The sequence below is a fragment of the Cebus imitator genome, unplaced genomic scaffold, assembly GCF_001604975.1.
Source record: "Cebus imitator isolate Cc_AM_T3 unplaced genomic scaffold, Cebus_imitator-1.0 Scaffold42, whole genome shotgun sequence".
NCBI lineage: Eukaryota > Metazoa > Chordata > Mammalia > Primates > Cebidae > Cebus > Cebus imitator.
Window position 1 is genome coordinate 8,941,477 of NW_016107357.1, and position 8,638 is coordinate 8,950,114.

The window sequence follows — 8,638 nt, forward strand, 5'->3', positions numbered from 1 at the left end:
AAAAAAAAAAAAAAGTCTATTTAAAAAAAAAGGTTAAACAGACAATGGAACAGAAAATTTTAAAAGGACCCCAAAATACAATGGAATCAATGGGGGAGATGAATAAGCCAATAAACAAAGTAGGGAAACTAGATCATCATCAACTGGGGGAAAAAAAGAAACTGGAGTCATGCCTCATACAACACATCAACACACACCAGGATAACTTCCAATAGAGTAAACATTTAGATGTTAAAAGAAACAAGGAACTGGTGGGTTAGTGGCTCACGCCTATAATTCCAGCACTTTGGGAGGCAGAGGTAGGCGGATCACGAGATCAGGAGTTTGAGACCAGCCTGGCCAACGTGGTGAAATCCTGTCTCTACTAAAAATACAAAAATTAGCCAGGCCCGGTGGCACACACCTGTAATCCCAGCTACTCAGGAGGCTGAGGCAGGAGAATTGCTTCAACCTGGGAGGTAGACGTTGCAGTGACCCGAGATGGCACCACTGCACTCCAGCCTTGGCGACAGAGTGGAGACTCCATCTCCAAAAACAAGAAACATACTAGACAGAGTTTAGTATAAACTAAAAATACATACACTAGACATAGTTCACTCGCACCCCCAGGCTGGGCTACTTGACAGTGGCCACTGGTGCCATAGCCTTGTTCCCTAGCACTGTTGCTACCTCAGGGTAAGGACTACATCCTGGCATACCTACCTACCCTGTAGTGACCACCACAGTAGCAAACAGCACTGTCACCAACAGGTAAACTTTGTTAAAACCAGGGACTATGAGTCCTCCCGCCACTTCCAGATCTAGAGGCAGCTCTGGCTGCAGGGTGTAACTGTACAGAGGCCAGCAACACAATCTGGAAGTGCAGGGAACCATAGCACCTCAGGCGAGCCTGAACCAATGAGAAACAAAGGAGAATGGATAACGCTGCTCCCTTCCTCCTGCTCCAAGGGGTCTTCTGAAGCTTGGTGGCAAAGGACTTGTGCGAGGGCATCCTGCATGACCAAGCCATTGGCAGTCTCTCATGAAGCCATGGCCAGCTTGGTAACATATGGCATTGTGCTTGCCCTCCTTCCTCCCTTCCCCTCTCTTGCTGCCCTAGGATTACATCTCCTAATAAAGCTTTTAATAGCTTTCCTTTCTGCTCTGCTCTCCACGTCACCTGACATGACCTGCCCTAAGACATGGAGAAGATGTAAAAGGAGAAAACTGTGGAGACATTACAAAGAGCAGTAGTTGCATGGAATTAGGAGAAGGGATGAACAAGTAGAGCACAGGGGATTTTATGAGCAGTGAAACTGATGAAGGGCAGGCCAGCCCTAAATTGGGGCTTAGACTGGGAAGGTCCTTGGCTTTGCTCTGGAAAGAGTTTAAGAGTGAGCCGGTGGTAGAAGAAAGCAGCTTTATTGAGGTGGCAGTGTTACAGCTCCATGACTGCTCCTGCAGAGCAGAGCTACCCCATGGGCAGTGTGCTGAGGGCAGGAGCTCAAAGGCAGTTCTGAGGTCATATTTATACTCACTTTTAATTATATGCAAATTAAGGGGCAGATTATGCAGACATGTTAAGAAATGAGGTGGTTAACTTTTAGGTCATCAGATTGTTGTCATAGAAAGGGGTGGTAACTTCCAGGTACTGCCATGGCAAAAGTTAACAGATATGGCACACTGGTGGGTGTTTTTACGGAAAGCTGCTTCCTCCCTGTCCCTGCTTTAGTTAGTCTTTAGGTTGGTTTGTGTCTGAGCCCTGCCTCCGACCTCATTCCCCTCTCAGAGATGAGCCATTCTTCCTTTATCTTAAGGGGGCTGCAGAAGGGTGCAGGTCTGAAGCTACTCTATACAATAACAGCAGATGCATGTCATTATACATTTGTCCAAACCCATAGAACCTACGTGTCAGGAGTTTCTGGACTCTGAGCAATAATGATGTGTCAATGTAGGTGCTTCAATTGTAACAAATGTATTACTCTGGTGGGAGATGTTGACAAGGAAGAGGCTGTGTGGTGAGAGGGGGAGGGGTATTAGGAACTCTGTTCTTTGCTTACTTTTGCCATGAACAAAAATAAAGTCTATTAAAAACAAAACAAGCCGGGTACAGTGGCTCATGCCAGTAATCCCAGCTCTTTGGGAGGTCAAGGCAGGCAGATTATGTGGTCAGGATGCCAAGACTATCCTGGTCAACATGGTGATACCCCGTCTCTACTAAAAATACAGAAATTAGCTGGGAGTGGTGGTATGCATCTATAGTCCCAGCTACTCGGGAGACTGAGGCAGGAGAATTGCTTGAAACCGGGAGGCGGAGGTTAACAGTGAGCCAAGATGGCACCACTGCACTCCAAACTGGTGACAGAGCAAGACTCTGTCTCAAACAAAACAAAACAAAAAACAAATTTAAAGGCTACCTTCCAAGCATCTGGAAAATAATATACCAAATATTGTGCAACAGATGATGCAGAGTCCAGGGGGTGTTGCTGAAATAACATGGGTACCATACAGTTGATCTGCACACGTGGGATAGGGAAAGCTGGGAAAGCTTCCTTTGCTCTGTGAGAAGAGGCCCCCCTGATAGCTTCAGGGTGGGGGCTGAATGCCTGTGTGCACCAGTTTGTACACACCCGTCATTCCTCCAGCTTCCGCCGTCTTCTTGACTTTCTGCTGGTCATCCCACCGAAGCTCAGAGAACCCATCCACCTCAATGTCAGGGTGCCGGATGGAGTGGCCCACCTTCCAGAAACAAGAGAAGTGGTACCAGTGTGGGACTTTTCCATCAAACATGGGCGACTAGAAGGAAGAGAAACAGAGGGAGGTAAGTGAGCAGTTAACTTATGGCTTAGACCCACTAGACCTCGACCCCAGGCCCAGCGCCAGCCCTGGAACAGCACATGAAACCTTTGTTTTCCTATCTGTGAAAGGAGGACAGTCTCCCCTCTCACATGAAGAGCTGCAGCATCTTTCTCACGATCTTCTCCACAGCTTACAAGACTATGGCCCACTGTTCCCGAGCTCATTCTCAGGAAACCAAACACAGCCATGAGAAAGGCGGCCTTTTACCACGGAGCTCTGCCCCCACATCCCTCTACATTCAGTGGTGAGCTGCCTCATGGCCTTGTGAAACACACAAAGACACCCATGCAGAGTCACAACCCTGTGGCATCTGCTGGGAACGGCCAGACAACTGCTCCAGGCATGCCTGGACTCAAAGGGCCTGTGTGCCCCAGAAAGGGCTCTTTAAGCTCTTCTGCAGTTAAGAATAACGAGGAACAAGACCCAGATAAGGAGCAAAGCAGAGAAAGTGTGTCAGAAAAAAGTGTCAAGCTCACAGCACCACACAGATGGGAGTGGAATGAATGAAGGTCTGTGAAGGGACCTGACTTTGGATGGTTCGGGGCAGTATGCCTGGAATTGGAGTCAGCTGCTCACTGGCCTTTGGGGGTACAGTTTCCTGGGTGCAGGACCTCAGAAGTCTGGCCGCAGAGAAAGCAGTTCCCCTCTCCAGGTGGTTTGCTTCCCACTAGGCCTTTCATTGCGACAGGGTCAGGTTCTGCTCCCAGGCCTCAAGCACTGTCTGGCCTTTTTTTTTTTTTTGAGACAGAGTCTCACTCTGTTGCCCAGCCCTGGCTTTATAGAGTGGGTGGTGACAGCAATTGGGAAGAAGGGGAAGACAGGGCTTAGAGTAGGTCCCTGTGCCTTTCCTAAACCATCCAGTTTAGGAATCACAACCTGCCTCTGGGTGGGAACCAGCACTTCCATTCACAGAGGAGACAGTGGGGCTGGAAATCCCTGCCTGGGGGGTTGGGAGTCACAGAGACAGCAAATGAATAATCTGACACCATGGTTCCTCCCACTACACTCCACTGCCCAGCCGGAAGAGCTACTTAAAAATATACCAACTGAGATCTAACTAAAGTAAAGGAAGTCCCAAACATATTCTTTTATAGAACAGGAAACTAAATGTCACCCAGATGCAATAAGAATATTAAAACAGCATTAAAAGTAAATATTGCACTGAATTTTTAGGACGGAGTTGTGGTGACAGGGAAAATACTCTGGAAAAGCAACAATAAGGTGTTCCACTAGCTCTCTCCAATGTGAGTAGCCTCTTTCTGGATGTGATGGATTAAAATGCACAGCTAAGGCTATGGCAGCTCAACATCAGCTTTCCCCTGGGTCTGGAATGCTACCAGCCCTGTTCAGAGCCCTGGGGGCGGTGGCTCATGCCTATAATCCCAGCAGTTTGGGAGGCCCAGGTGGGTGGATCACCTGAGGTCAGGGGTTTGAGACCAGCCTAATCAACCTGGTCTCTACTAAAATATAAAAATTAGCTAGGCATGGTGGCAGGCGTCTGCAGTCCCAGCTACTCAGGAGGCTGAGGCAGAATTGCTTGAACCTGGGAAGGTGCAGGTTGCAATGAGTGGAGATTGCGCCACTGCACTCCAGCCTGGGCAATGGGACTATGCACTTGGTGATTATTTGATCAATGCCTGTGTCCCGCACCCAGTTAGAAGCTCGTGAAGGAGCAAGATGCCTATCTTGCTATTCTCTACCAACACCTGTCACAGGGGCACACAGTGTTCGCTAAGGTCTCCAAGTCAGACAGAAGAAAAAAAGAAGGAAGGACGCTGTAGAAAAGACAACAAATGACATTTCTGAAAGCAGTCATGTTCCAGCTCTCAAACATTCCACCAGATCTCCCCCAGGCTGCTGATACAGATCCTTAAGCATCTGGCTATCACGGAACATTTGCAGTGGCCTCGACCTGGCTCTGCCAGGGGCCCCAGACCTGCTGCCCTTTGCTCTGGGTGCTGTGCTGCCCAATGGTGCAATCACAGCATAAGCTTATAGGACAAGGGCCCCAGTAGAAGAACTCTTGACCAAAGCAATGCTTTACCCCAAAACTTAGGACTGAGAATGATGTGGCAGAAAGGCACCAGAACAAGGTCACAAGACTATCAACTCCATTTGTTAGCTGCATGGCTCAGGCAAGGCGCAGAATCTTTGGCTGTGTACCTGAGCAAAAACTGAGCACCTGACACATACCAGGGTCCTCAGCCAAACAGCAGCTGGTGAACTAAGTTCGCTTTGGAGCAAAACAGGCCATGCTACTGGTCCACCTAAGTCAAAGGGAATTAACTGACCTCACCCGTATGCCTCCCGGTTCTCAAACCCTCCCAGGACAGAGCAACTCGCAGGTCCACCTACCATCCTCCTCCCATCAAAATGCTGGAGGGCCCAGCTCATCCCTCCCAGGATGCCCCAGGCAAGAGGGCTAAAGTACCAGGTATCTGATACTCAGAGAACAATACTCCCATATAAATGTAAAAGAAGGTATTTAAATTCAAGCACGATGAAAAAAGGCTTCTTTCTTTCTGGCCTTCACCAGCTCAGCCTACCAGACCAATTTCAAATTCCGAATTAAAACTCCGAATCCACCCTTAATCACAATTACAGAAAAACCAGTTACTTTTAATAAAGAGTTTCTTTCATTACCAAGTATACCAAAGGAAAGCCCAGAATGTTGTTATTGCTATTTTCTTTTTTGAGACAGGGTCTGGGTCTGGCTGTGTCGCCCAGGCTGGAGTGCAGTGTCACTATCTCGGCTCACAGCAATGAACCTCCACCTCCCAGGCTTAAGCAATCTTCCAGCTTCAGCCTCCCAAGTAGCTGGGACTACAGGCATGCACCACCACGCCCTGCTAATCATTGCATTTTTTTGTAGAGACGAGGTTTCACCATGTTGGCCAGGCTGGTCTGGAACTCCTGAGCTAAAGGGATCTGCCTGCCCCAAAAGTGCTGGGATTACAAGCGTGTACCACCGTGCCCTGCCCCAGAATGTTAAACTTGATCAGGTTCAGGCTCCTCCATCCTGCCTCTCCCACAGCTAAGCCTCCTCCAACTTCTTCAACAGCGGTGTTGTTCTAGCCTCAACACATGGGCTGGATTTGGGTTTTCTGTCTTTCCATCAGAACATGGTACTCTTTGCCCACCTGGTAAGGCCCATGGATGTTCCTTTCTCAGAAAGTCTCGCAAATGGCCAGGTGTGGTGGCTCATGCCTGTAACCCCAGCACTTTAGGGAGGCTGAGGTGGGTGGATCACTTGAGCGCAGGAGTTTCAGACCAGCCTGGGCAACACAGTGAAACTCCACCTCAAAAAAACAGAAGAAAAACAAAAACAAAACAAACAAAAGGGCTGAAAAGAAAACATACTGAAATAATTATCAAAACATTTGAAAGGTAATTTGGAGTATAGTAACCCATGAGCTTTAAAGTATTAAATAACAAGATCTAGTACCACCTCTAATAACTACTGTGATTTTTATATCGATTAAATGGTATTTTGAGAAACTCGCAACTGTAAAGTGACATGAAAATATCTGCAATTACTACCGGTGACAAAAATCATAGAGACTACTAATATGCCTTTGCTTTGCTGCTTACATTTATGATTAGAGGAAATGATGAGTAATTTTACTACAAGTTAGTGGAGATGGAGATAACTTTTTCTTATGTAAACTCACGGACCTCTTGAGTTCTATCCACCATCCGACAGACGGTGGATTAAGAACTTCTGTACTAGGAGTGAGAACAGGCTGCCTTATATATTGAAAATAACTTCTAGGTTCCTTAGTGGGAAACATGGCTCTTCAAATTGTAGGCCCTGTCTACTCCCTTATCCTCGGAGGATCTTTCTGCTCCACTTCTGCGAATTGACAACTCCTAATCAAGCTTCCACACTTAGCTGGGACATCTGGCACACAACGCCTGGAGTACAGCACCATCAGGTGGCATTCACCCCCACTTACGACAATGTTTGTTTACCAGTCACTTTCCCCTTAACCAAACTGGAAATTCCCAAGGGTGGATTCTGTGTCTTTAGAACCTAACAGAGTGCTTAGAACTTAACAAATGCTTACCAGGTAAGTACTGTGTGCCATGTACGGACTTAGGTATGCCCTGAGGACACCAAGATGACAGACATATTGTGAAATAAGATATCGGAAGTACACCTGGAGCTTAGGTACCCACTCGGTAAACCTCGCCCACCCTCCCCTGTACTCTATAAGTACTGAAAATCCACTGAGGGCTTTCCGGTCATTCCTAAAATACATTACAGCTCCTGGCAGGGAGGAAAATCAAGCTACCTTGACCATGACACTAAGCTTGGGTAATATGTTGGAAATGAGGAGGAACAGGGAAGGGGAGAACCAGAATTACTAACACAAAGGCAGACATGAGCAAACTGGAAGTTGCAGGCAGGAGCCCCTGGGAACTGGCAACGGCCTTCAAGCCCAGCACCTCACAGAAGCCTCAGGAAACCTCAGAAGGGGATATTCAATCGATCAAAAAGCCCACATGCAAAACTCAAACCAGACAGCTGCAAATGCACCAAGAGAACGCGACTGTGAATCTGGAAAATCTGGGGAAAATGTTAAAGGACAAATTAGGTTCAAAGTGAATGCACTGTACAGAAATGACAACTCTGCATAGTTTCGCCTAATTAAAATACAAAATGAGGGTAAGCGTTGAAATGACGTGTTGAAATAACGGCCAAAAATAGGTTTAAAAAAAAAAAAAATCCCCCGGCGCCGTGGCTCACGCCTGTAATCCCAACACTTTGGGAGGCCGAGGAGGGTGGATCACCTGAGATCAGGAGTTCGAGACCAGCCTGACCAACATGGTGAAACCCTGTCTCAAAACAAACAAAAATCCCCGCATGCCAGTCGCCACCATCCACGTAGGATAAAAATATTAGAGAATAAGATAGGTCAAAATCAGATTAGCCTAAGAAGACCATGCACAATTTCCCACCCCCCACCCCTGAGGCGAACGGCAATAATAAAACAACTCCACCACCCAGCAAGGAGGAGAGAAGCGGCTCCTCGGTTTCACAAAGCGAAAGGTAGCACCAGCTGCAGGCTGTATTTCCCGGGCTTTTCCTGCAACATCAGCAAAACCTTCCAGAAGGCTCTGCCGGGCCGCTCGGGGGAGGAGGGGCGGCCGCGGCCCACAGGCCCCAAGCGCCTCTCCGAGGGCCCGGGCCCGCTTGCTCCCCTGGCACGCCCTCCCCCAGCCTTCCCCGCCAGAGTTAACCCCGGATGCCGCGGCTCCGCCCCGCCACCGCACAGCGGCCCGCACCTGCACCATGATGGCCATCCGGAGCGAGTCCTTGGGGATGCTCTCGCTGCATTTCTTGCAGGAGGCGCGCCCGCTCTTGGCGTACTCGACTCGGTAGAGTTTATCCGAGGACTCCGCCATTCTACCCTTGCTGCCGCCGAAGCTCAGCAGCCCAACACCAAGACCTGGAGACACGCCGCTGCCTCTCTGCCCTGCACGCGCTCACCCGGCCGCAGGCGCCTGAGCGCCCAGAACCGCCGTCCAGGAAGCCTTGCCGACCCTCGCCGCTCCCAGATAGATTGCTGATGCCTGGCCGCGGGAACGCCCCCAGAGCCCACGTCCACGGGGCGGGGCTGGCGGCGCGCGCGCGCGCCCTGCGGGCCGAGGGGCGGAGTTTCCTGGGCCCCTGCGGCTGGAGTTCCGCGGGTCGCTGCCTGGGGCGCTGAGGCGGGGCTTGGGCTGCGCTAGTAACTCTTTGGTGGACCGGGCGCCACCCCTTTAATTGTTCTAGCCCAGGAAGTCTTGTTTTCAC

General features: G+C 49.3%; 1 protein-coding gene across 1 annotated transcript in view; it reads right to left on the bottom strand.

Moving 5' to 3' along the window:
• PARP1 (poly(ADP-ribose) polymerase 1) overlaps positions 1-8,437 on the bottom strand; it is a 49,624-nt gene extending 41,187 nt beyond the window's left edge. The window contains exons 1-2 of the mRNA XM_017526441.2: positions 8,128-8,437; positions 2,610-2,775 (exon numbers count right to left, since the gene is read on the bottom strand). Coding sequence (XP_017381930.1) covers positions 2,610-2,775; positions 8,128-8,247 — 286 coding nt within the window. The 5' untranslated portion in view covers positions 8,248-8,437. The remainder of the gene's footprint in view (positions 1-2,609; positions 2,776-8,127) is intronic.
• Between the last annotated feature and the right edge of the window lie 201 nt (positions 8,438-8,638).